This window comes from Aptenodytes patagonicus, chromosome 6, assembly GCF_965638725.1.
Source record: "Aptenodytes patagonicus chromosome 6, bAptPat1.pri.cur, whole genome shotgun sequence".
In the NCBI taxonomy this organism is placed as follows: domain Eukaryota; kingdom Metazoa; phylum Chordata; class Aves; order Sphenisciformes; family Spheniscidae; genus Aptenodytes; species Aptenodytes patagonicus.
In genome coordinates this window covers 9,607,456-9,635,300 of record NC_134954.1, presented here as the reverse complement: position 1 = coordinate 9,635,300, position 27,845 = coordinate 9,607,456, and the positions used below count along the sequence as shown (strand labels likewise).

Below are 27,845 nucleotides of genomic sequence, written 5' to 3'. Positions count from 1 at the left end.
AAAAAGTGACCTGAGAGATATCATCATTAACATTCATTTATACTTATTTCCCTTGTTTCAGTTTAAAACCTGTATGAGAAAATGTTTCCTCTCCAGTGCAGTTGTTTGTAATTTCTTTTAGAAAGAATTCTTGTGGAAGAAACTATTCTCAAAAAGAAAGGTTATTGCTAGAAAAAATGCTCTGAAACTAACTGCATTCACAGCCAAATTTTAAGATTTTAGAATGCAATCTCCAATTTCCAAATTAGCTGAACCTTAACATACAAAGCTACCAAATTATGTTACCAAGGCTAGTAAGATTAATAGACATTAGCTAATTAAGTAAAGCAACTAATTAGCTTTGTTTTACATGAAAGTCAGTGTATTTACAGGTCTTGGGTATTCTACTGCTGCTGTAGATTTTTCACACCTGAAATTGGAAAACCCCTTTCTCTGCTTTGTACTGTTTTGCAAAAAGTTTATCTTGTGCACAGAGCTGATACAAAAGAACAGAGTCAAAGTTGGCATTTTCATAGCAAAGCTACACTTTCAAACACCATGGAAAAGATAGCATTACCCACAAAACTAGGACCAGCTGGAAAGTAATTAACAGGAAATACTACCCTTTGAAGGAAGAAACCTTTCTACATTCCAAACCTTTCTGACAAGCTTTGCAATGAGGAAATGGACATGCTGCCTATAGTGGATGAAGAAACTAGATCAGACATGCACAGGAGGGTTTCCACTACATGCCATTATCTTCAATAGACACAAATGATATAAGTATGTTCAAGTAACAAAGAAATTGGATGAGATTTTCTGCCACATTAGCATAAATTAAACCTCATGAAGAATTATTATTACAGTTCATTTCAAGCTTAAAGATGTTCCTCAGAATTCACATTATTGCAGAAAAACTTCCTTGTCTTAAATTTCTATGTATTGTCCAGGGTACAAATAAAGAATGCACAGAACTACATATTTCAAGACAGAAGTAAGCTAAAGAAGAGTAGTAACTGATTTAAACAAAAATAAACATACATAATTAATTCAAAGCATGCAGCTTTTAAAGCCTGTTACTTATTAAAAAAAGTGAAGTCACTCTTACCTATTAATAGTCTGGACTTTGTGCCATGTAAGCTTAGACTCCAATTTTCTGTGAGCAAGAGCAATAACTCGGAAGCCCTGCTTCGTGTATTCTTCCAGGACACACTCAAAGTCAACAGGAACTTTAAGAAGGTCAAGTTTAGAGTTATTAAAATTATTCATGTTACAGCTGAGCTACACAAGAAATAAAAATAGTTTGTTCCTTTACCTGTTTCCTGCTTACACAAGCTGGCAATCACTTCAGGGGCACCTTTCATGTAAGCATCCATTCTTTTCTCCCCTAGAACTCTTGCTATTACACACATACGTTGCAAAACTGAAGAAAATGGAAACTGGCGCACAATTCCAATCTCGTAACTGGTCTGTGTCATACAGGAAGGAAGGAAAAGGGTTACATCCCTATACATTCTGAAAAAAGACGTACATGTTTAATTGAAAAAGCATACTTACCGAAAGCTCAAACAATTCCTAAAAAAAGAAAAAATACATTTACTGTAAATATTAAGTTTTTTTTCAGCTACAAACTATTTCAACACAAATCAGTAAATGAATCTACACAGCACTCTATATAAAGTTACTGTATTTGCAATGGATTTCATGAAAGCTGAATATGAATATACTGCATCTGTTTAGTATCCTTTGCTTTAAGTGAGACATAGTAGAACTTTAGAGCTTGATTTCTTGATTAGAATTTGCAAGACCTTTCGCAGTCCAGCCTGTTTAGCCTATGTAAATGATTAAAGTACATTTCAGAGTATTTCAGAATAAGTCCATTTCTTATTGGTATTTCAGAATAAGTCCATGATTAAGTATATCCTAAAAAAAAAATCATGTAATAAGTTTCAAGAATGTTCACATGACAACTACTGCACAATAATTACTGCTGTGCATGTACACTGGGTTCTGAACAAAAGAAGACACTTCTATCCACTTAGAATAAGACTCATACAGAGGAACCAGCCTGCTATACCCTCCTGCTACCCTGCTCTGAAATAATCTGGATATACAGTTACATGCTTAAATTTCCCCTCCTGTTTAAAAAAAATACTTCAAAAGCATGGGGAATAAACAAGAGGAATTAGAGACACGCGCACGCCTACAGGGCTACGACCTTATTGGCATCACAGAGACGTGGTGGGATGGCTCCTATGACTGGAGTGTTGGGATGGAGGGATACAGGCTCTTTAGGAAGGACAGGCAGGGGAGACGAGGAGGGGGTGTCGCCCTCTATGTCAATGACCAGCTGGAGCGCATGGAGCTCTGCCTGGGGATGGATGAGGAGCCAAATGAGAGCTTATGGGTCAGGATCAAAGGGAGGGCAGGGACAGGGGACATTACGGTGGGGGTCTGCTACAGGCCACCTGACCAGGAAGACCAAGTGGGTGAGGCCCTCTATAGACAGATAGGAGCAGCCTCACGCTCACAAGCCCTGGTCCTCATGGGGGACTTCAACCACCCCGACATCTGTTGGAGGGACAACACGGCAGGGCATAAGCAATTCAGGAGGTTCCTGGAATGCGTCGACGGTAACTTCCTTCTCCAAGTAATAGAGGAGCCAATGAGGAGAGGTCCTATGCTGGACCTTGTTCTCACCAACAAGGAGGGGCTGGTGGGGAATGTGAAGCTCAAGGGCAGCCTGGGCTGCAGTGACCATGAAATGGTGGAGTTCAAGATCCTGAGGGCACCAAGGAGGGTGCACAGCAAGCTCACTACCCTGGCCTTCAGGAGAGCAGACTTTGGCCTCTTCAGGGATCTGCTTGGCAGAGTGCCATGGGACAAAGCCCTGGAGGGAGGAGGGGCCCAAGAAAGCTGGGTAATATTCAAGGATCACCTCCTTCAAGCTCAGGAGCGATGCATTCCAACAAAGAGGAAGTCAGGCAAAAACACCTGGAGGCCTGCATGGATGAACAAGGAGCTCCTGGACAAACTCAAACACAAAAAGGAAGCCTACAGAGGGTGGAAGCAAGGACAGGTAGCCTGGGAGGAATACAGAGAAATTGCCCGAGCAGCCAGGGACTGGGTTAGGAAAGCTAAAGCCCTGATAGAATTAAATCTGGCCAGGGACGTCAAGGGTGACAAGAAGAGCTTCTATAGGTATGTCGAGGATAAAAGGAAGACGAGGGAAAATGTGGGCCCTCTCCAGAATGAAATGGGAGACCTGGTTACTCAGGATATGGAGAAGGCTGAGGTACTCAATAACTTTTTTGCCTTGGTCTTCACTGGCAAGTGCTCGAGCCTCACCGCCCAAGCCGCAGAAGGCAAAGGCGAGGACTGGGAGAATGAAGAGCCGCCCACTGTGGGAGAAGATCAGATTCAAGACCATCTAAGGCACCTGAAGGTGCACAAGTCCATGGGACCCGATGAGATCCATCTGCGGGTCCTGAAGGAACTGATGGATGAAGTTGCTAAGCCACTATCCATCGTATTTGAGAAGTCATGGCAGTCCGGTGAAGTTCCCACTGACTGGAACAGGGGAAACATAAGCCCCATTTTTAAAAAGTTTTCCCTTTTTAAAAATGGGGCTTATGTTTCCCCTGTTCCAGTCAGTGGGAACTTCACCGGAAGGAAGGAAGGAACAAAAGGAAGACCCGGGGAACTACAGGCCAGTCAGTCTCACCTCTGTGCCTAGGAAGATGATGGAACAGATCCTCCTGGAAGCTATGCTAAGGCACATGGAGGACAGGGAGGTGATTCGAGACAGCCAGCATGGCTTCACCAAGGGCAAGTCCTGCCTAACCAACCTAGTGGCCTTCTCTGATGGAGTGACTACATCAGTGGGCACGGGAAGGGCTACAGATGTCGTCTGTCTGGACCTCTGTAAGGCCTTTGACATGGTCCCCCACAACATCCTTCTCTAAACTGGAAAGGCATGGATTTGATGAGTGGACTGTCCAGTGGATGAGGAATTGGTTAGATGGTCACATCCAGAGGGTAGTGGTCAATGGCTCAATGTCCAGATGGAGATTGGTGACGAGTGGCGTCCCGCAGGGGTCCATGTTGGGACCGGTACTGTTTAATATCTTCATCAATGACATAGACAGTGGGATCGAGTGCACCCTCAGCAAGTTTGCAGATGACACCAAGCCGAGTGGTGCAGTCGACACGCCAGAGGGACGGGATGCCATCCACAGGGACCTGGACAAGCTGGAGAAGTGGGCCCGTGTGAACCTCATGAGGTTTAACAAGGCCAAGTGCAAGGTCCTGCACCTGTGTCGGGGTGACCCCTGGTATCACTACAGGCTGGGGGATGAAGGGATTGAGAGCAGCCCTGCCGAGAAGGACTTGGGGGTACTGGTGGATGAAAAGCTGGACATGAGCCAGCAATGTGCGCTCACAGCCCAGAAGGCCAATCGTATCCTGGGCTGCATCAAAAGCAGCGTGGCCAGCAGGTCGAGGGAGGGGATTCTGCCTCTCTGCTCTGCTCTGGGGAGACCCCACCTGGAATACTGTGTCCAGCTCTGGAGCCCTCAGCATAAGAAAGACATGGACCTGTTGGAGCAGGTCCAGAAGAGGGCCACGAAAACGATCAGGGGGATGGAACACCTCTCCTATGAAGAAAGGCTGAGAGAGTTGGGGTTGTTCAGCCTAGAGAAGAGAAGGCTTTGGGGAGACCTTCTTGCAGCCTGTCAGTATTTAAAGGGGGCTTATAAAAAAGATGGCGGCAGACTTTTTAGCAGGGCCTGTTGCGACAGGACAAGGGGGAATGGCTTTAAACTAAAGGGGGGTAGATTCAGACTAGACATAAGGAAGAAATTTTTTACGCTGAGGGTGGTGAAACACCAGCACAGGTTGCCCAGAGAGGTGGTGGATGCCCCATCTGTGGAAACATTCCAGGTCACGTTGGACGGGGCTCTGAGCAACCTGATCTAGTTGAAGGTGTCCCTGCCCACGGCAGGGGGGTTGGACTAGATGACCTTTAGAGGTCCCTTCCAACCCAAACTATTCTATGATTCTATGAAAATGCAGATAGAAGAAAATTTTAAATCTGCCAAGGACATTTTATTTTTAACTCTGCACTTAATTAAAACATGTATCTCTAAGGTACAACAGTGGCAAGAATTCCGTACCGTGCAGTGACATTAACAAACCATTGTTTTAACTAAAACTGCAAGGTGAGCACACCTGAGCACTTCATTAGCACAGTAAGAATTTGGTAACGATACTAATATTAAAATGCGTAGGCTCAAAAAGCACTACAGAACTTTATAACCAGCCTGTAAGGGTAATAATGCTTGCAATCAGTCTGTTCACCTTGAAAGTGGCATATACTGAACCACTACCTTCAAGAATGGTTTAAACATGTCTTCTCTATCTTTGCCATCAAAAACTACACAGTTTTGATCCTGTTTGAATTATATCAGCCAGAACCACAGCATACGGTAAAATGTATTTGTTTAACATGAAGGATTACTTTAACTCAAAGAATTACTTTGAATTTTTATACCATTTCTTGATTTGTTGCTTGCTTGGATTCTGGGAAAAGTTGTTTTGAAGGTCGAACCACTGTCGGCATGATTCGATTATGAAGGGCTGTTTCCTCTTCAGTTGCTTCTTCTAAAATCTGTATTAAAAATAATCAACTAATTTATACATTAACTTTGATTCTCATAATGCAATTTTCAGAAAAAAAACCAGCCTTGGAAGTCAGCCCAAGGTGCAATAACCTTTCTAAACAAGACTTCCTGTGAGAATTAAGTGTCTTAATTTAGCAGTTAACTTAAGATCCACTTAGCTATTTTACATGTTTATTACATGCATTGAAACCTTGCCACACACAACATCAGAAAGCAGTAAATTAGCTCTTCAGATTCTTTCAGTTCTATGAATTGTTGCACAGAACACATTTTAGGAACATTTTCATATTAAGACTTCCTTTGACACACAGGCATCGTCAAAAGCCCACCGTTTTACAGTTACAGCTTGAAACAGCATATAATAGCTTATCTTGTATATAACAACATAGGAAATTTCAGATTACTGATCTTAAAAACGTTGCTTCTCTTGAAACAAGCAGACACTTACCCATCCTATTGCTTCAAACATCTTCAAATCAAGTGGATCCCCAGAAAGTACCCCTTCAATTTTTGTAAGGGAATGACAAGTTGCCATGCAAGCAACAAACTCAGACTTCAGCAAGCTCTCACTGCAAGCCCTCTCTTCCGGCAAAAGGAAACTAAAACAATGAAGTTATAATATACTTAGCACTATAATTATTTATTATGAGCCAATTCAAAAAGTTTGTTTAGATTAACAGAAGAAAATTGACTGCACAAGTCTCTTCACTTGTATTTTCACACATCACAGCAAACAGATTAAGACTCTGGGCTGGAATCTTCAGAAACAGTCGCAACTTCTGTCTACTTCAAAAACTCTTGTGTTAATTCACTGTCTAGTTTGATTCCTCATACAGAGGCCTCCTACCACTTTGTACTTAACTCAATTAGCTAAGCTAATTCATTTTAGCTGCCCAAAAAGTCATCGCTTAGGAGGACAGGATTAAGGAAACATGCTATACTTTAACTGCATCATTTCTGCAGTGTGAACCTAATGAGGTGTCAGACTTTAACAAATTAAATTCCACCTCAGCCTCGTAAGAGAGTTGACTTTCATTACACTGAAACCATGATTTCAGTTGCATTCTCACAGCTCATTACAGAAATGCAAACATATATGAGCTCACATTGCATTTTCTATTCTATTCTGCTGAAGCTGTTAAAGCACAACTAAGTACCATATTTGCTACCAGCTCTGAGCTTATCCTTACCGAGCATTTTCCACCCGTTGAATTCCCCAAAGATCCAAGCCATCCTCAGTAAGTGTGCCAGTCTGCAAAATAAACCAAGGGGCATGGCAAGAAGAAAAAGCCTTCAGAAACAAGTTATCTTCAGGCAAAGCAAAAAATTAACAGCCAGTTAACCAAATTACACCTGAACAATATATTTTATTTTGTTTTCACTTAAAAATCAAGACTTCAGGACAGGAAATACAGTATCTCCCTTGCTTTTTGCTAGTAACTAAGTTCCAACTGTCTTAACTTAAAAAACCATTCAAACCAATCATGCCCCTCCTTGGAGACAGGACAAAACAGACTCTTAAAATCCAAAGATGATAGCTCAACATCTCTATATTCAGGGGTTGGGGTGACAGAAAATAGGTACTAAACCCTTAGTACTACTTTCTTACATGGCTAAAACAGTAACTGGAATATATTTACAAGGGAAATAATAAATTTAGTGTGGGTACTTAAGATTTTAGCTAAAACTCTAAGGAGGAAAATAAATTTTATCTAAGAATTAGCTAAAAGCAAAGGATTCTGGCTAGTGGCATTACTGTCTTTCACTCGCGTTTCTGTTATGGAATAATAACAAAATATGCTTGTTCGGCTTTGCATTGAAATAAATGAAAATGAGAAACAAGTCTGACTTCACACTTCAATTTTCCAGAATCCTGTGTACTAAGTAAAACTCTTAATAGACCCCAACTCTCACACTTCGGGGATGCCAGTATAAAGTAGGACTTGGGTGTCTTGAGATAAGAAAGCAGCTCTGTATTATCACAACTTTTTAGAGCAGACTAAATTATGTGAGTTAACAGGTGGTAAACACTGAATACCTGGAAGCAAACAGGACAAAAATTATCTAACTTATGTGAAAGTAATGAGTTTTCTTGTAGTTGCTAGTCTATACAAATTCCCATTTATAATACAATGCCTCTCCAGGTAGCAACACAAAGTTTCAAAATTCACCTAACCTTATCAAAACACACAAGATTCAGCTGGCCACAAATATTTATCCTTTGTGGGCTGATGCAGAAGATGCCAATTTTTTTCAACCTTCTTTGTGCATAAACGATGCCAGCAGTCATGGCAGCAGGGAGCGCTGGAGGCACCGTGATAGTGATAATGTCAAGGGACTCGATGATGATGGTATGAGCCGGAACCTGCAATAAAGGTCAGAGTTGATGAACAAGAACTCACTACTTAAAGATTCACTATCCCACTGAAGCATTACATCACTGTTACCAAAAGCAAAATCCACACATTGCTTTCCCCAGTATAGCACGTGCTGGCTTGCCCAGAAACCTAGCACAATCTTCACCCACCATCAGCAACCACAATAATCCAGTCCTAAATTATCCACAACCCATAACTTCAAGTTTTCGCTTTTTCCCCTGCAAATATATTACTTCAAAACAGTAACTGAATAATGCAAAATTTTTGGAGAGAAAAAAATTACAGTTATCAGGTTATCAGTTATCAATTTCTTGGTAAGGATTTTTTTGCCTGCAGCATGCTTTAGATGTACTGTATCCTATTTCTTCCAACTGGGTATCAGTCAGATGGTAATCTTACATATAATAAAGAAAAGCCTAGTAATTGGGTCCGTAGAAATTGAGGTAAACTCAGATTTCACTAAAATATATTCAAATTCTGCCTCTCTGCTGAATTTTGTTCTCAGTAAGCTTGTCTTTCTTGTACCATTGATACAAAATAAAGCAAAGAAATTTTCACTTAAAATCGAATTGTTTCTTATCATCTGAAGTGTGTTGGAAATCATGATCAACCTTTTCTAAAATAAGGCAGTTCTGGACCAGAAATGAAAACATACCTCATTTAAGATGCTATTGACAACCGTGTAAAGAAACCCAATGCCTGCCACTACTACCAGAGACAGGAGAAACAAATAGGCATCTCTGTAGAGTTTAAAATCAGTTGGCTTTGGATATAGTATGGAACGAACAAGCTGTCCTTTAGCAGTACTAAAGCCTAGAAATAAAAAGGAGTAAGTTATTAAAAGTATAAACAAGAGCAAAGCTATTCAAATATATTAAAAACCTCAATGAAACCCTTAAGCTACTCATTTCATTAAGACTGTTTCTCAATATACAGTAACAGATGTTTTGCAATACTGTAATTAGGGTGCTTCAAAAATGTACGTGCACATCATACTAAGTGCTTCTCTCCTATGGCAAGGACATGCAGCTGACGCAAATGAACCCCTCTTCTACAGCAGCAGTAAAAAGCCCTCAAATGGTTTGGCCTGGAAGAGCTTCTTGTACTGCATTTTATCCCTCACAGTGCAGAGCTAGTGGGTATATTTATTAGTTGTCTAATTAAGCCAGTCCTTGCAAAAAGAAAATGAAGTTACTCATAGAGTCCAACCTTAAGTACGTAAATGGCAAGTTTGTGAGCTCCCTTGACAGCCAGAAAGAAAGATTCAGAAAAAAACTGCAGTGCAGAGAGTCATCTTTTAGAGAAACCCACCTCTTGATCACATTTTGACACCTAAATTAGGAGACTAGATTTCAAAAGGTCTTAGAGTCAGACAACCAGTAGACACCCTGAGAGCCTCCTTGAACCTTTGCCTCAACATGTGAAGAGACCAACACCAGTGCCCAATTTTGTATGCCCGAAACATTTTGTATCTGCTTAGACTTCAGAGTCTATTACTACAACCTCAATACCAATGTCAGGTCCGCTGGCATTAGTGACAGCTCCTTGACAGCTTCTCAGTCTGCAAGCCATCACAGCAAAGGCTAAGCCCTCCCAGCAAAGGCTAAGCCCTCCACACTGATATGCGGCATACAAGGTTCTACCAGAACGAAGCAGCTATTGCATCAGTCTTAAAGAGGATGAGTTCATCACAAGAGGAACAGGGCGTGAAGCCTCCAGGCTTTGAATTTGCTACTGCAGAATACAAACCACGGGCCTGTTCGGAGAAATTCAGCATGTCAGTATGTACTTGAGTATTTAGTCATGTATGCTTTGTAGTTTGACACAGTAGTCAAAAAACAAAATCATAACTACTTTTGATTTTTTTTTTAATGGTTTTACAGAAGGTTCTGTAGCCACATAGGCTAGAACACACCAGGGTAAAACAATAAATGAAAACCTCATGTGGTGTCTTGAGAACACACTGGACATACAGATAGCTTCAGTGAACATTTCTGTTCTCTAAAAATAATTACCAGTTTTGAATTCTTTACAATTACAATAGAAGCCACAATGACATACAAACTAACATATCCATGAACTGAGTTTCAGGAGCAAAAAAATGGATACATTATTTCATCGGTATTTATGATATTTCAGCTGTAACAAACATTTCATGTTAAAGGCTTAACTCTGAAGAGTACTGTGCGTACAGTCCCAGCCACTCAATCTTATATCCTGATTTACAACAAGATTAAGACTACACGTCTTTGCACACAACCATATGGAGTTCTGCTCTCCTAGAATTCTTTTAAGGACTAAATTTTCTAGTAGCTTCAATTTTGTGGTATTCCCCCTCCTCAGATAAAGGGATTTTTACTTGTATCTCACTAGGTAAGAATTACTTTAGTTCTTACTATCGGACATCTTAGGAGCGAGAAGCTGCAAGCACTGTGACATCTATCCAGTTCTGTGAAGTGGGAAATTCCCTACTTGCCTAAAAGCCATCCCTGTAAACCAAACAGGAGAACAGAAAGGATTTTATATCCCTTTGCTCCTCTCTCTATATATAGCCATAGCAGGAAAAGTGTACTTGTCCATACATAAAATCTGAACAAGGTCCACAGAGCTAAATTCATCCTGCTTACAACAAAAGCTCTTTGCTTTTGTCACAGGCAAAGAGCAGATTAAAAAAAATTACTTCAGATGCCAGGGCAGTAAGACTCAGTGTGTTGGAAGCAATTACAATTCTCCTTGTAAGAGTTCCAGACTGTGGTTTCAGACTTTAAAAAAAAAAAAAAAAGCATTATCCTTCTTGCAGAGTATAAGAAATAAGTCTTCAGCAGTTCATTTCTGTTCCTGTTTTGGACCACCTATCTGTATATACATGTCAGGCTGGGCACATAAAATTTCTTATTTAAGAAACAAAAGAAGTTGAGATGGATATTATTAAAGGGGAGATGTGTTCAAAGGAAGGAAAATATTTTTCTTTGAAAAAAAGACTAACAAAAGCCACTAGAAAGACATTAATGAATTTAATAAAAAAAATCAGAACATTTACCGCTAAAACAGATGAACAGAAGGTGAAGACACCAGAGAAAGAAGAGGCTAATTAGGATGAAGTTACTTGTTGGAAAACTTGCTTTAAGTAGTATTCTAGTCAATGTAGTCAAATTTATTCTATGCAATTCTATTGTAGCTTGGATTATAGCTTACACTGATATATTTTGTGGTGGTTTTCTTAAGATCATCTTTGTAAAGCAGAATCCTGCAACTACATTAGTCCATGCAATTGTTTTTAATAGAACATCTGTATTATCTAAAACCAAACCTTTACCATACTAGTATGAATAAGCACTTCTGTAGAAAAGGCTAGGTCGAACACATTTTTTAAGTAAATGTTATGTGCTTTGACAAAACTATGGGCAAAGAAAAACATCTGACATTGCCAATGACTCCACTAAAATAAGCCGTTCCCCACTACCCACCCAATCCGATGGCACACCAAACCTTTTCAAAGAGGCATATGTAGTTCAAACAACACAAAGTAAAAAACATCTAAAGGACTTGAAAATGCATTCAGGTAAGTTTTAAATTGATGCTAAAGACTGCTTCACTTTCTTGCTTGCCCACTGATACTCTCCAGGCCATTATCTAGTTCTATTACTGTTGTAAGACATTTATCAAGTTATTTGGGGTATACTCATTTATCCAAGCTTAGCAACATTCAATACAATACTTCAAACTATCAGTTGACATACACCTATAAAAGCAAGTACTACGTTAACAAGTGATAAACTTCACAATCGATACCTGTTCTCACTACTAGAGCTTTGACCAATTCTCCAGTATAAAAACGGGTTTGAATGACATTGGTTCCACAGAACAAAGTATGCCGTTTATGCACTTCTGGACTGTATATTTCATCTCCCACTGCTTTCGGATATTCTGAAGGATTTGGTAGATTAATCTTTGTGACAGGAACACTTTCACCTTAAATGGAAAAAGAGTGTCTAAGCAAGATCAAATAAGAATAGACATTTTTTCCTTCACAACTTCAAGTAGAACAATATAATCTCACTTCATCAGCACAGAAACAGACTTATGGAAGAAGTCATCTTCCTTTCAGCACGTTATTAGGTAGTCTCTCATCTATTAGCCTCAGCTCACCAGATTCCTTATCCAAATCTTACTTAACTCTATTCGTTATCCACCAATACAGCTTTTGTGCCTCTGACTTCAAATCAGATAGGTGTAAAATACAGTTCATCGAAAGAAAACATAAGCTTCCTTCTCCTGCTGCAAGGCATCACCCCATCTTTACTCAGAAAAACTAGAAGCTGAAGAAAATTATTCTCAGCTCCTTCGGTGACTGAATACACTCAAGCTAGGGCTGCAATCAATTTTTATCTTGCTAGCAGCAGCAAGAGGCTCAAGTATATTCAAAGAATTGAACATGATAAACCACACAATCTCTGAACTACAATTTTCTAAACGCTGCCAGTTGGGACAGATTATCCTAGGAATAACAAAAAGCCCATCCTATTCACTGAAGCTGTCCTTCAAATACATCAGTCCCTGGTTTCTGAGTATGCAGGCACAACTTGAGATAATTTCTGTTTTTAAGTACAGCAGAACATTCTACTCGCTACCTTCATTCTTGGAAGCAGCTAAAAAGTTTGGGCAAAAATTTTCTGAAGAAACATACTGCAGAACTCAATCTGCACTAAGAACACCAAGTCAAGAGGCAGGAAGACAAACTATCAAGAAGAAAGCTTTTCAAAAAGAAACCACCACTAATTTTTGGCATTGCCAAGCACTACCAGGTAGCTGTTGCAGATAAGCAGAACACAAGTACGTAAGTACTTAGGAGCATATGTAATTGCAAGAACATACACATTTCAAGCAAAATAAACATATCCACTTCTGCTAGAGAATACTGCAAGTTAAGCATGCACATAGGTATAACTAATACGTTTAGCCACGCAAAACTGTATCGAGTTACTTTACCTGTTAACATACTTTCATTTACAATGCAAGTACCACTGAGAAGTACTGCATCACAGGGCATAATTGTCCCATTAGATGGAATCAACATGAGATCTCCAGGCACAAGGTCGGTGGAAAGGATTTCTTCTATTTCTGAGTGTTAAAACACAAACAAGTTCACCTGAAAATAGCCACCATCTACAAAACCTGATAAAGGTCCTCACAGCTAAGATCCAGATGGTGACAATTAAGATTATACTCCATTTTATTAATGGCATTATGAAAAGTTTTTGAAAAGATAAAAAAAGCCATTGATAAACCCAGTTCCATCACAGATTAAACTCTAGAGCACATGGATATAGTTCATCATAACAAATGAAAGGAATCAAGCTTGTACAAGTGATATTAACAATTAAAGTATAACTTCAGTATAAAAACACAAGTCCAATACAAAAGCATGTCTTACAAAACAATATCACACACCACAACCTAACCATCTTCAACTACTGTGGTATCCAAATGAGCAGAAGTCCAGAAATCGATTTGCAGCCCCTGATGGGTAATAAATTGTAATGGAAACCCAACGCATGCATGTCTTTAAGCCAAGAAAGAAACTACAGTGACAATTACATATGTGAAGTGGTAGATAATGACAAACAGGAATAGGACAAGCACCAAATCTAGAACAAACCTGACAGTCACTAAAAATACCATCTAGAAGGATAATCCTGAACAGGTGATTATCCTATCTAAATTCCACTTTGCAACTTCTCCTTTTCCAGTGCAATTTTGCTAAGAAATGCAAGCGTTTCAAGCTGATCAAAGAAAGCACAGATGCACACCAACTTTACACTCACACTTAAACAATTTAAACTCAACCTTCCAAACTGCCTGTGAAATTTACCTTGGTTTCCTCTGCAGACAGAAACCCTGACAATGCTGTGAGCTGCTACCATGTCATGTAACATAACATATTGCTGCAAAGGGGAGAAAACAGTTCATTATTTAAAAGCACAGCTTGTTGTCTTCTAAATGCACATTCTACCTCTACAAATAGAAGTGATGAGATTCTTTACTAACAGCCTTTTACAACAAAATGTTACTCAAAACATTCTCTTGAACATAGTTTAGGAAACTTCTGGGCAAATAAAGTTTGAGTGCATCAACCTGTACAGGTTCCTACTTTTAGCAGCATTCTGGAAGCAAATATACACTGCCACACAAAATGTTATAAAAATGTTTGGTCATTAACATACATAAGTAAAGCTGCAGTAGTTGTATGAACTTGGATTAAGGCAAAAGGGTTTTTTTTGTCTCTGGTCTGAATTCAGAGATTGCAATTTAAGGATAATTACTACTTTGATTTCCATCATCTACAGCTAAGTCTACAGAGAAAAATGCATCACCAATTTAACAATCTGCGCATTTGGCTGGTGCTCAATTCCATTGGACTTTTTCAAACAGAAGGAAACAATTCAAGATGGAATCACTACTGTCAATACAACTTGGTACATAAACTTGTGTCCGGGTTTTATTTAAGTGAGGTAGTGTTTCTGTTATCTGAGGTCAACCTACTGATTCAATAGCATGGAAAGTCAGCAGAGAAGGGTCTCGAAGAGAACTGTAAATCCAAATTCTTTCAGCTCAAAGAGGGAAAACCCATAACAGTACTCTACCTGCATACCTCTGAAAAATTCTTAAAGATTTGTAGGCAATTTCACATCAAAATAAACCAATCAGTAAAAAGCTGAAAAGATGCATCTGTTTTCTTTGAACTTACCTTTCTAATGGTGTAGAGGGAGCTAACAATGGATATTACAGACATGATCACAATTGCTAATGCATAGTAGTGATATTCATCAGTGATCCACAATATCACACTGAACAACTGAAAAATGTAAAAAGGGTTGAGAACCTAGAAGAGTGACAGAACATTAAAGTTACACCAAAAGGTCACATGCATTCTCCGTCAGAAGAGAGTCAGAATCATCCTCCTCCTCCATGGAGGAGATAAACCTTTCAGAGTTCTTTATACATGATTTTTGTCTGTTTTGCCAAACTGATCCCTCTTTTTCACTACTTCCTCAACCCCTCAGAAGCACAGTTCTCACTAAAATATTACACGAATACACACTTTTAAGGCTGCGTGCATTTTCCCCTACAACTCAAAGCAAAATGATAGGAATATCTGATGCACCTTAAGTTACAATTCTTAAATTAATTTCATGTTATTATCTTTTTCTTATTAATAAATGCACTGACACCTCAAGTTCTTACTCCATTAGTTCAGGCTGGAGAGTTTCTTTGTTCAAAGTTTCTATCATGCATTATTATAGCACATGGATAACAAGTCAATTATTCAAATCCACCTGACAGAAGGAAAATGAAACAAATCCAACAAAAGTATATGCAAGAACACATTTGATCTGATGCGTATAATCCCTGGTCTGATAATGGAGAACACAATCGGTCGTTTTAAGTTTGATATGAACAACAAAAAATAAATTAGATGCATACCCTCTCAAAGAATTCTGACACATTTTCTAACGTCTTTGCTAAGACACCAGGTTATGAATTCTGAAGAGCTTACAAGCTAAGATCTCTTAAGTTTGGAGACCTTAAAAATAAACGTCCATATCATTTTGCTTTACAGTGCTGGGCTCTGGGGGAAGGTTTATTTACATTTATTTACATTTATTTTACATTATTATTTGAAGACCAGTCCAATAGTCATTGTACTTAAAGTAACTTTTAATGATATACTTCTTATTTTAAGTTTGTTAAAGAAGAGATCTTACCTCCTTAATCAGAAGCTTAAAAATGGAAGGCACTTTCACAGCAATTTCATTTACTCCATAGAATGCTTTTCTGCATTAAAAAAAGAAAAATATCAAAAGACAGTTAAAGTTTTTATTAGAAGTCTTATTCACTTCAAAGTAATTCCATTAATATGAGAAAGTATAAAATACTACTTAATCTGTGGCCCCTTTTATTTATCATATTGTTTCAAAAGATGTTTATCAGAAAACATTTACCCAGCGAGATGTTCCAATATAAACATAATTATTTCATACTTCAATTTAAACTGTAATTTAATTTTTAGGTTCTTTCATAGTAAGATTTCCCTGTAAACTGTGTATAGGTCCAATGTTATTAAACATGTCATTCTGAAAGCCAACATGGGATTCTCATTAACTTAAGCTCAAACAAGTGTTAACTCTTACCCTGCAGTAAGACACTGTTTTCATGGTTCCGTATCTTAGTTTTATTCTTAGCATGAAGAAAGGCAAATCATGAAAGGGGGAGGCAAGAAACTAACCTCTGATGGGATCTGAGCTGGTTAAATGACATTGACATGAAGAAGCCCTTAAAGGATGATCTTAAGGAAAAGGCTTTTATTGTAGGAAGAGACACAAATTGACAGAAAATGGAATGATGAGCAAGCAGATGCTTCCATATTTTAAACTCTAAGAAGGTCTCATTTGGAAAAAACCAGCCAGGAATGCAACAGAACTCAAACTATTCTAGTTTGGGTAGTGTATCAATAAATTAGAACACCAATAATTAAGGACATATCTACATTTTCACAATATATATTCCAGCTTGCTGTTCACATTTGAGAACTAAGAAATCCCTGAACTATGTACCATTAAAGTTACATTTTAAAGGTTTTTTCTAGACTAAATTCTTCTCTACCTATGCACTTCAGCTGTGTCCTTTGACAGGCATATTTACACCGTTAGTCGAAAATAGCACGTTAAAAAATTAGTATTTTTCCCCAGTTATTTCTTGCCAACCAGAATTAAAAGAAAAAGTGGGGAACACATTTAGCCCCAACCAACCAGAGACAGATCCATGCAAGCTGTAAGACACACCTGTGATATTAACTGAGCTTTTAAAATTAAAGCCAAGGTCCTGAGACCTGGGAAGTTTCAGCCTGATCTTCCTAAAATAAGAAATTAGTTACAGTTTAGGCCAGGTTTGCTGCTTCCTGGCATCCAATGTTCCTTATTAGCCACCTAGCACACTATCCCCTCTCTCACAATGACCACTAGCCAAGGATGGGAAAGAAAACAAGAAGCAGTAGCGTGATCTCCCTCAGCGTTCCCCTCAAGCCTTCAACAATCTGCAGCTTGAGACAAATGAGCATCTTTCTAGCTAAAGAACTCTTGATGGACTTTTCCACCGGGAATCAGTCTATTTGCCTCTGAACCCATACACGCCCTTCAGCAATGACAGTATGTTATGGTAACATTTGTCACTTAAAGGTGAGTTATGTGGAAAAAATAACTACTTTGTTTTACATCAGCCGCCAAATTTCACTGTATACCTGCCAACGTGGTTGAAAAAGTAACTGCTTGCTATTCTTTTTGTACACTCACTTTATTTCAAAATGTTAGGTAGTAAATACAATTTCAGAAATATATTCTGAATTACTTTAAGCAATAGTTCCAATTCCCATGGTCAGTGTAGTTTGAGAAAAGTAAGTCAACACAATATCAGAGACGAGTTCCTACCCAACATACAGGTAAGAAAAACAAGAATTTCATACATCTAACAGCCTTCTTTGAAGGACATGTAAGAGCCTGTCTGTAAACACTAATCACTCAACTGTCTTTAATTTTGTTAACGCTTTGAGAACAGGTAACGGAACGAAAACAATTCTTCCCTCAAATACTGTAGTATTACCTGTAATCATGCATTCCCTTTGTCAGTCCTGTGCTGTGTTCATTATGAATTGAAGAACAGAATGTAGATTCATCTAGACCACTAATTAAAGGAAAAAGTCAATGAGTTAATTAAGAAACCTGATATTTAAAATGAAGTATTCAGTAACTCAAAAGAGCTAGGTCTTTGCCAAGAGTTACACTGTATTATAAAAGAACAAAGTCTATGGATTAATGTTTTTCTAGCTATTTTTTTCACAACTGCAGATACCAATGAGATGTTAAAAGCAGTCCTCTTGTTGACACATCTTAGTCTGTAGGATAGTCGTATCTATTTCAATCAAAATGGAGATACACTTAAAAAATGAAGTAAAATACTAGCATAACTAGTATTCAAAGGCCTCTAAAAAGAAAAAGTGAGCAAGTTTTCTAAAACATTATATGAAATCAGTATGGATTAATATTTCTTCAAATTATCTTCATTTGTCTCATCTTGCTATCAAAATTTTATCCATGACTAGGTACAGTCTACATTTTAAGTACTTCCTTATTACTGGAAGACCCATCTTCACAGGACTTTTCTACATGCTGTGAAAGCAAATGCTATAATTTAGAAGATCTGCAGATAAGCAAGCACACCTGAAACATTATATTTACAGCTAGGGGATCATTTCAACTACCAAACTCAGTAAATCGGACATATCATGCCCAATACCCAGGCATTTTCTAGTGGACATACTTTGGATGCACAGGAAAATATCATTACCTTCCAAAAGGCTTTCACAGATGACATGACAAAAACCAGCACTATTCAACACGAGTCTTTTTTATATGGGATATTTATTGTTATCTACTAAAAAAGATTCAGAGTTGTCCCAGTGAAGAAAAAACTCTGTATTGTGCATATATAGTAACAATTATTTCCATTCTCTAGAACACAGGGAAAGCTTTAAACATGCTCACTATTGCAAAGGCTAGGACCATGTTTCCGCCAACTTCTCGTAAAAGAACAGAAGGTGAAAATGTTAATGTGTTAATCTGGCCACAGGTTTACAAGGTTTCCCTAAAAATTTTCAAGTTCAAGGATTTTAAAATTACAATTTTTAGATTAATAAATATACAATTCCCTGTTAATAACTGCGCCTTTCCTCCCATTGTGTCCCAAATGATGCAATTTTTCTTTTCCTGCACAAAAAGGAATTTAACAGTGGGTTTAAGAAGGGTGCTAAGTGCTTTATATGCAAATATGCATACCTATGTGCGTAATGTCCATGCAAAGACAAAGCTTCTAGCAGGATGTTATCTGCTTTTTACAGTACTGTTACAGTACTGAATTCCCAGGGCATTTAAAAAAAACCCCGTGTGCACACAGTTTATTACATAAAGCACTCATCAACTCACTCAGGGATTCAGTTGACACTAGCTAAAACAAAACAGACATACAAGGTCAAAGTTGCATCCTCTTTGGCTACGTCTGATTTAGTTTAAGAACAATTACACTTGCATTTCCTGTGTTTAAAACAGTGATCTTAATATTGCATTATTATAAGAAGAACAATTATATGAAAGTCAAGCTCTCATAACCGAATTAGTTGCCCAAGAAATCTTAATTTGCCTCCCTTCTGTATTGTGCTAAGTCTTTAATTATGTGATGCAACTTTTCTGTCTCTGGATACTTGCATAATTAACTGCACAGAGTGAATCTATCTTCATGATGCAGTACTGTGCTTAGATCACAACTACAACTGTGTGGCTTGCCTTACGGATTTTACTATAAAGCCCTCAGTCTCTTTAACTTGATTCTCTACCATGTTACTAGGTAATACAGATTTCTGGTTTTTACATAAACTGAAGAGCAGATTAAGAAAAAGTATCTCGATGAAGGACAAATTTTTAAGACTTCTTTTCAGAATATTTATCATTCATAAGTTCAGCTATTATTTCGCAGGTGGTATCTAGTACTTCATTGCATGATCATACCTAATTCACTTTAGAGAAGAGTTATAGCAAACTCTCATTCTTATTTGACCTTGTACAAAAGTGACTTAGTACTCTGCCAGTACCAAGTATGTCTCAGATCCAGCTGTTTCTCCTCTTTATTACCCAATTGCTAAATAATGGTGTCCAGCTCAGCTATAGTACCTACCTAAACAAGTGGTCAGGCTCAGTCGTTTCATTTCAAACAAATGAAAGTTTGGCGTATCAGCAAGAATGTGATTGAATAAATGCTCACATAACTTCACAGGCATATCTGAGATTTTTCCGGGGCTTATAAATTGGCTGAGTTATCACGAGAACATCAAAAGGCACAGTCAAACAGCCAACAAATGTCAGGTTTCAAGTCACTGCTTTAATGCTAAGGAACAACATTTTTTTCTACGCGTGTGGAGTCGTATGATTTTTTCCCATACCTGTTCTTAGCATAAAAGTAGTTTTGAGTTTTTTTAGTCTCATCTGTGGGAAATATTCCCTTTGAACAGTTTAAATTAGCAACACTATAGGCATGAAAACAGTAACGCAAAATGACAAGCGTCACTACCTGCACCACTGTAATTCATGGGAGGCTTATCATAAAAAATGCATACAAAGCTTTTAATTATTTACACGTGAACTGAGACATTTCTACCCTCCCAGAGGAGGAGTGTTCAGTTTTGTAACTGCTTGTATTACGATAATTTCTTTAAATTGTTGTCATTACTGATAAATTTCCATACTATTGGCACATACTTTTTTCAAAAACATAAGACACATTTGCAGAGTATGTTTCTTCTTACAGAAATTTTGGCTATTTTTCTTTCCTTTGGTCACTGGTCATTATTTTTCTCTATATGTAGTGCCTGGACTTTTCCACATGACAGTTCAATATAGTGAACATTGATTTAAGTTAAAAAGAGGTTTTATTTCTGACCTGAACTTATTTTAACAAGCAGTTGTCAAAAACAGAGAAGTCTGTGTTTATTTAACTTGTTAGCACTATGAGAAGGCCTTAGCAGTAGCATCAGAAAAAAGAACTTTTTTCTTCAACCCTAACATCATGCAACAGTGCTGCCGGATAAAAGAAAATACAGCGCATCACATTCAGTGAGCGCAGCTAGTACTGCCCACTAAAAGACCTTCTCTATCAATGCAAGAGACCTCTTTTTGTTACTAAAGAGTAACAAAAGAGGGATCAAATTCAGCTCAACTGGACTAAAACATAGCAGCAGACCTACACAAAGGTGAGCAACAAGGTATTCGGTGAATTCCCCTCTTCCTAGATACGCCTTTTGGGTCTAGCTCAGCAGCAATGCAAAAAATATAAGTTATTCCATCAGAAGGAAAGTTTTTAAGAGTTTTTAGGAGGAGAACTACCGTCTATAAACAGGTGCTCTGATTCTCAAATAACACTCCAAGAACAGGCAAAAAGCCTGCAGAGGCATGCAGCCTGTCACCCTATATGAATCAGGCTCAATAAAGGTAGATTAAACAAATACCTTCCTTCCAAAGTCACATCGAGTTAAAATCTCCCTGCTCTCACTATGTTTCAAACAAAGACTCAATGAGCTAAGACAGCTGGTCAGAACATGATACGAATTTTCACCATGTTCTTAGGCATGCTATTGTATTTTAAAAAAAAATGCAGTTTGAAGCACAACACAAAAAGTATTCTTACCGTACAACATCAAAACTTTGAACAGAATCATTCCAGAAATACTTCACGCTGTGATGTGTGAAATAACGAATCTGCAAGGGCAGACATAGATATTAAACTAGTACCGCTTAACATCTCTTTTCTGATTGACTTTATTCTGAGCAGCGATAGAAAGTGAATTTAGAAAAATTTCACTGAAAAATGAAAACTTTTCTTTCTAAGTAATCTTTCAAGCATTCCACAATTTCTAGTAACAGGTTATTGAGGAAAAGTGGATCTGTGGTGGATCTGTGCTCCACCCAAAGAACGAGTTAGCCTTTTAGACAAAAGTAGCAGCTCACATGTACAGTATTATGTGTGTTTACTCTAGATACTACTTGAGATACTTTGAAAATTAGCAAGCGTAATATTGCAGGTTTACTTACAGGCAAATACTTTTTCAAATCATTTTTATTCTCTTCTGCAGCAGATTCACAGAAATGAACAGCACGGCCATTTGAAACCTTGTGTACAATAGGGTTAGGATTCTGTAAAGGATTGGCTCCCAAAGAAGGCATACTGCGAACCTTTGCACAAAACCATATCTTGAATTCATCCTTAAAAAGAGGGAAAAAAATGAGTTGGTTGAAACAGCATTTAAACAGCATTTTACTACAGTAGCTGTAGCAAAATGTGTCAACAACAGATGACAGATTAGCAGAGCCCATACATGACTACAGAAAATATCCCCAAGTTAATATCAGCTACCTTAAGAATACATTTTCTTTCCACAATTCTAAAGCATACTTTTTGCACTGAAAGATTTTTTTTTTTAAGCAATGAGTCTTGGTACTTGAATTTTGACATCTTCAGCCTGCCACAATTTAATACAGTTGTTCTGTAGTAGGAGAAACTATGGGATACCTATGCATTCAGCTGCACCCACCCTGCAACTTCAAATAACTGAGGGCTTAACACAAGATCATAACCAGGGACTGTACACAGCAATTGTAGAGGAAGAAAACCACTTGAGATCAAACCACACTTGGGTCCACAGTTACACCTTAATTCAACAAATGTATCTTTGCTGAACCAGGGAGGAAAAACCTGAAAACCGTGTTACCATGTTATATGAACAAGGTATCTGTTCTGTAACTTTTGATGATAACAGCATTCACGTATTTAATTCTTAAAATCCAAAAGCAAAGACTTTCTTTTTGCTATGTCCTCCGCGAACAGCTGTCAGTCTTCCCATACGGGCAGCAAAGCTATGTACAGTACCAAGGAGCACAGTTCTGCAGTGCTGTAAAGCAAAATCGTGTCTACACTGCAGGCAAGGATTTGTGTATTTTAGCAAGCAGCAAGAGGCATGCGAAACAACTGCAAACTGGGAGAAGCGCACCCTCCGACAGACTTACAGTTGTTCTCAGCAGAAGCACTTCACAGTCTTTAAGCGTAGTCCTTTTGCATGTTGCTTTCACACGCCACTGAGGCATCCAGTAGAGGAGGAGGAGAAGAAAGCCACCAGAACAGATCACTCCTACAGTAACTAGCACCAACTTCCAGTGACATAGATCATAGCCATAGATCTCCTGCATGGAAACAGAGAAACAAGTAACGATGAACCTCTTAATTACTCTGGCTCAGGAAGCCAACATTAATTTTTCATAAAGTGCAGTATTTAAAGCAAACCAAATTTCAAAGTCATTTTCTCCTTTTTCCTTTCTGGGGGAAAGAAAGATCTAAAAAACTTAATACATGATGGGAGTGGCAACGAAAGGGAACACTGTTTCACTCAGTCAGAAATAAAAATATCAATAAAGGCATGACAACAGCAGAACATCCACATTGTTTAAAACATTTCATTGCAGGACCTGTCTTCTCTCTGCACTGCTCCTTAAGGACTGAGGTTGCAACACAACCTGCCTTAACTCTCAGTGAACAACCGAATTTTTGACCATGACACAGCACAAGTCAGCTAAGCATTTAAGAGCAAAAGCATATGTGGTTTTGTCAAATGCTGATTTTACCACTCTAGCATCCGATTAGCTAGCATAATTTTGAATTACTGGTGCCAGCTGAATTTCATACTTTCTAAACAAGCCTGTAAATATATTTATCAAACACAACTTTTTAGTAGAGAAACTGGTTTATTTTGCCTGCCATTTAACAAGAAATGCTACTGTGAAACATTAGAAACTGCAAGCCACACTGTCAAAAGCTCTGTAACTTGCACCAGCTGGAAAAATCCTCTTCTCCCATTAAAAAAACCCACAAAGTATTAAGTGTGTCTTGGTCAAAGGCAAATACCAACTTAACCTGATGACAGCCAGGAACAGAAAATAATTCAGTGACTTACTAGATGCTGTGTTACATTCCTAAGTTTCACATTCTGTCATTAGATTATATTTCCTGCTGCAAAAGCGCAATGAAGTTTCCCATTGAGTCCCACCCACATTGTTCATATTGACACCAACTTTTTGCAAATTTTTTTGTACTTTTCATTAAACAGTACTAGAAATTGTTTAAACTCCTTTCCTAAGAAAAGGCTTTTCAACAAGTTTGTTTTGCAGCCTTCTCAGCTGACAAAAAACTGAGACAAAACCCATTCTCTGTTACCCCCAAAACACTGGAGCCAGTATTCACTCCTTACCAATAAAAACAAGTGGGTGAAAGATGGTGAGAGAGGTTCATCTTCTCTTGGGGCAAAACAAAATTATTTCCTCCAAAAAGCATTTGTTTTAATGATCAGACCATAAGCATCTCAGTTTCATTTTTTGTTGTAAGGTGTATTTGCCTACTCTCCCTATTAGAGCTGGTCTAGTGAAGAGCAGCTTTTCCTAGCAGCGTGCACAAAGACGGAACAAGGACTTCAATTCACAGGAATCCACCATTTTTTAAAACAAAAATCCCTATATACCCCAAATAGTTTCTGCTGTCTCTAGAATGGGCTAGAAATTTAAAGATCAGCTGCCACTATTTTCCTGTCAAAGCTAACTTCTGCGTCTTCCAGGACAAATGATAAGAGATATCATTGCTGCAGTAGGATGCAAAGTTTGTGTGCTACCAAATACCCATAGAACGGCTTGCCATGCTTTAGGTAGTGAGTCTTATCTGCATAAATATGAATATGCAAGAGTATGCAGAGTACAGTCAGATTATGGAGCATTAACCTGTTTTAAATGACAAGAAAAAAGCTCCAGGATTTGAAGGGAAAAAAACAACCACACACAAAGCACCACACTTTGCTTCCATTTTCCTTTTAAAAAAAAAAAGTTAAGTACCAAAATCTGTTATCTATTGCAGTACTGACCTCAATGTAGCCAACCCAGCACCTCTGCAAGGGCTTTCAACAAAAACATTCCCTATTCCAAGACTAGGTTTCTTAATACCAAAAAAGATTTTCAAGGATAACCTCATAAAATTGCTAAACCGATTTAAACTGAGACAGTCCACTTCCTGATGTAATATGCCCCATTTAGAGAGAAAACCATGAAAAAGTGTTTCTTTCACTGTATAAAAATAGACGAACAGAATTCATTACCATCTCATCTTCCTCTGCTTTATTGACAAATTTCTTTTCTTCTTTCTCCATGTTTAGTATGATACAGAACTTCTCGACTTGAGATATGGAAGACCTTTAACAACAAAAGAATTAAAAATCGAAGCAACATTATGATTTTATACCTACGTATTAGGTTGTTTTGAGTTATTTTCTGTAAGTGCATACATATAAAACACACTGACAACATATTAATATAGATCTTAAATTTGCACTGTTACTAGTTTCTAGTAGTAACGACCCAAGGAGCTCTAGTAAAGCTTTCAGATTGAACACTGGCTGAATACAAGTGAAATATTGCAGAAACGTAAATTAAACCTGTAAAAAAAGCTTAAAAGTAGGTCAAGATTATACATTTCTATCATTCTATACATAATAGCTCCAATCAGATGCTTTCAGAAGCCAGGCTATCCTTCAAGAGGAAAGGCATTGTACCCCTGAGATGTGCATTTCTCATCTGAGCAGAAAAGTAAGTACATGCTAAAAGTAGTTTAGTCCCCGGTTTAATATTTCTAAATCAAGACATGCTTAATGGTCAGTCAGTCTTTTCCCTTCTTTCCAATTCTTTTACCATTCAATTTGTATCAATGGGTTCTCTTCTTACTGTAAATATCTCACAGTTGCAAATCTTGAGGGGTGCTCTGAGGATAGATTACGATCACAAGTTTCATGAACAGGGAAAGGCATGAAAAAATATGAAGCTATCTATGAGATGAACACAGTGCACGCAGATCCCTATTCCAATAAGGAAGAACTACAAACAAAAGGCTACAACATACTATGAGGCTCATCAGAAGTTTCAACATCACATAAACAAAGAAAAATCAAAGATACCAAGTCAAAAAGCTAAATTTCTGGAATTAAAACTGCATCTAACCTTCATTTGGAGGTTAACATGTTAACCTGTACATGTTAATTGTACGCAATTTATAATTACTACTCCCATATCGTATTTCCACAGGACCACCTGCCGTAGTTAAAACCACCGAACAGCCAGCATTCACCTGCCAAGACATGGATTAACTATCATTCTCTGCACTGACATTGTACAGCCTTTGATTTTATTTACTGCACATATATAAATCTCTCAGAAGACAGCACCTATTACATAAGCAGTCCTCAAGTATTAAGGATTCACTGTCATAGCACAAGTAGTTATTGTAATTGTCATTTTTCAGACAGAAGGCTGTTACAAAAAAAAAAATCAAGGTGAAAGCCATCCACTTAACTTCATCTCAGCTGCCCATTGAAGACTAGGATGCCACTATTTAAAATGCTTAGTATTAGGCAGCATTATGATAAAAGCACAACCATTACCAAGTTCTTTGCTGTCGTTAACTCCCCAACATTTTCACAAATCAAATCACCAGACTCCAAGTCAGATCCTCTCAAAGCCAGACCCTGGATCCGTGCACTTATATTCAGCAACAATGCCAACTTGAAAAGATCCTTCCTCCCAACTCCTGCAGTTTATCAACATCATCACATCCTCACATGTTTTCTGCAAGCTACCACCTCCTTTCCAATTAAGTCAACAAATGAAGCAGGAACCCAACAGAAAAAGTTTCTTTTGCTGCCCAAATCTGGGTCTCCTCAGAAATCTATTCCCACTGCTGAACAGAGTCCTAGTGGAAGAAACACAGACTCGAAGCAAAGAACTGCATCACAACACAGGGCTCAGTCACAGGTAAAAAACAACTCAGCACTTCATAAATTGAGTGCTTGATACAGTTTGTATTTTGTTCTGTATGGAAGGAAGCTAATTTGGTAACAAGTGTCTCCTTTGATAGAAACACCAGCTCACACACTCCTTGCTTTGTTAAGCTGAAAATTTTCTATTACTATCCAATACTGAGCTATGAATACCTTTCTTACTGCAGATTAATTTGGAAATTAAGCCAAAAGATATGTACCACTGATGCTTCCTTATCTGTTACACAAGTCATGCAAGTTCTAAAACACATTTTTATTTAAATTGCCACTTTTCTTCACTAAGCAGCTTTTTATCCTGGGAAAGATATAGATAGAGAGATATATACATATGAAACCAGTTAAAATCTGCCCTGAACCTACACAGGATTGCTAAGAAAGCTCCTGAGAGCAATCTTTGAATTAATAATGTCAAACAACTTTATGTACACCGTACAAATCACATTTTCAATCAAGAAGTCATGCAGCCAGAAAAAGTTTTGTGTATTTACAGAATTATACTTCTAGTAGAATTTACAGCTCCATGAGAGAATTATTAGATTTATCATACTTGAACTAGTCTGCTCTTGAGCAAACATGCATTTTCCTGCTATAGTGTACTGCAACCTCAAAAACAGTGCCTGCAGGCAAAACTCCAATCTCGATTAACATATCTAGCAACAACTGTACTTGATACAGGAAAGTGCCAGGCAGCAAAATAAATGCAAACAGCTTCAAGATCAATAAATCTCAACTGATATTTCCATATGGCCAATGCATCAGAACAGGCACCTTATGGGACACCGCAGCAGCATGACAGAGAACTGCAATTGCTTTAATTTAGGGCTGTCCCACAGCTAGGAAGGAGAGTCAAGTCATCAGTCTGAAGAAGCACGAAGAGAAATCTCAGCACTGAGAGCACCCGCAATAATTCCTGTGATTCAATGAGTTCTTTGAACAGCTGGGTAGAATCACACAGGGAATACACGAGGGTCATTAGGAGGCTATTTTTGACTCACATCATTAGCTCCATCTGCATTATTTTATACAGACTCATTTACTGAGCAACCTTCACCTAACACACACATTCTCAATATTTCACATACTGCCTGTAATTTTCCATATTAAACTCAAATTCAAATCTCTAAACTTAGAAAACGTTAGAGATCTTTTCTTAGTTGATGGGTCATGAAAATCACTACTATTCAGCAACGAAGAACAGCACTCTTTCTCCAATCTTATCCCTTTTGGCACATCATCAGCCCAAGCTCATCACCACAAGTTCAAACGCATAACTGCTTTGGGTTTGTT

The 27,845-nt window shown here is 38.1% G+C and overlaps 1 protein-coding gene across 4 annotated transcripts in view; it reads right to left on the bottom strand.

Annotated features, from left to right (window-relative positions):
* ATP13A3 (ATPase 13A3) overlaps positions 1-27,845 on the bottom strand; it is a 66,554-nt gene that overhangs the window by 18,104 nt on the left and 20,605 nt on the right. For 3 of the 4 annotated variants that reach the window (XM_076341066.1, XM_076341069.1, XM_076341067.1), the window contains exons 3-20: positions 24,828-24,921; positions 22,702-22,875; positions 21,730-21,900; positions 21,326-21,396; positions 17,696-17,776; positions 15,805-15,874; positions 14,787-14,921; positions 13,911-13,983; positions 13,028-13,159; positions 11,831-12,010; positions 8,694-8,851; positions 7,837-8,025; positions 6,851-6,912; positions 6,109-6,259; positions 5,531-5,647; positions 1,537-1,554; positions 1,295-1,448; positions 1,088-1,208 (exon numbers count right to left, since the gene is read on the bottom strand). In XM_076341066.1, the coding sequence (XP_076197181.1) occupies positions 1,088-1,208; positions 1,295-1,448; positions 1,537-1,554; positions 5,531-5,647; positions 6,109-6,259; positions 6,851-6,912; positions 7,837-8,025; positions 8,694-8,851; positions 11,831-12,010; positions 13,028-13,159; positions 13,911-13,983; positions 14,787-14,921; positions 15,805-15,874; positions 17,696-17,776; positions 21,326-21,396; positions 21,730-21,900; positions 22,702-22,875; positions 24,828-24,921 (2,151 nt within the window). The remainder of the gene's footprint in view (positions 1-1,087; positions 1,209-1,294; positions 1,449-1,536; positions 1,555-5,530; positions 5,648-6,108; positions 6,260-6,850; positions 6,913-7,836; positions 8,026-8,693; positions 8,852-11,830; positions 12,011-13,027; positions 13,160-13,910; positions 13,984-14,786; positions 14,922-15,804; positions 15,875-17,695; positions 17,777-21,325; positions 21,397-21,729; positions 21,901-22,701; positions 22,876-24,827; positions 24,922-27,845) is intronic. The other variant, XM_076341068.1, reaches the window with a different exon arrangement.